At 41.4% G+C, this 563-nt stretch overlaps 1 protein-coding gene across 1 annotated transcript in view; it reads left to right on the top strand.

Annotated features, from left to right (window-relative positions):
- The window catches only part of LOC119586035 (cubilin-like), an 8759-nt gene that overhangs the window by 2404 nt on the left and 5792 nt on the right, over positions 1–563 (top strand). Inside the window, exon 5 of the mRNA XM_037934739.1 lies at positions 200–321. Within this exon, the coding sequence (XP_037790667.1) occupies positions 200–321 (122 nt within the window). The remainder of the gene's footprint in view (positions 1–199; positions 322–563) is intronic.

Raw genomic sequence — 563 nt, 5'->3', positions numbered from 1 at the left:
AAAAATCCCTTGCATTCACGAGCACACTAATTCTCTCTCTCTTTAACACTTAGATATTCATATACAACAATTAACCTAAACGCTTTTGCATACAACTATGATTATATTGTATTTCATTCATGAACGTACTGTATTTCTTTCATGAACAAAATGTATTCCATTCATACACTTATTGTATCTCTTTCCCTTCAACTTCTAGACTGGATTTCCACGAGCTGGAGCTTCAGCCCCCTGAGTACGGCAACTGCGACTCGGACCAGTTCATGGTGCGTGCGAATGAGCCTGTGCCAATCCTCTGCGGAAGCAACAATGGCCAGCACTGTACGTAGACTACATAGCGCTTAAGGTTGAGAAGTAATGGGTGATTATGGCGTGAAAAGTGGGTGATTAGGGTGATAAGGTGATTGTAATGGGGATGTTGAGTATGGTATGGGTGGACTGAGCGTACGGTAATATAGTGATGGGTGATGGAGTAACTGGGTAACTGAGGCACTGGTAACAACAGGCTGATTGTAAATGAGTAATTGCCAATTCGGTATTTGTCCATTTATATGCATATATGA

The sequence above is a fragment of the Penaeus monodon genome, chromosome 20, assembly GCF_015228065.2.
Source record: "Penaeus monodon isolate SGIC_2016 chromosome 20, NSTDA_Pmon_1, whole genome shotgun sequence".
NCBI lineage: Eukaryota > Metazoa > Arthropoda > Malacostraca > Decapoda > Penaeidae > Penaeus > Penaeus monodon.
This window is presented reverse-complemented; position numbering and strand designations above follow the sequence as displayed.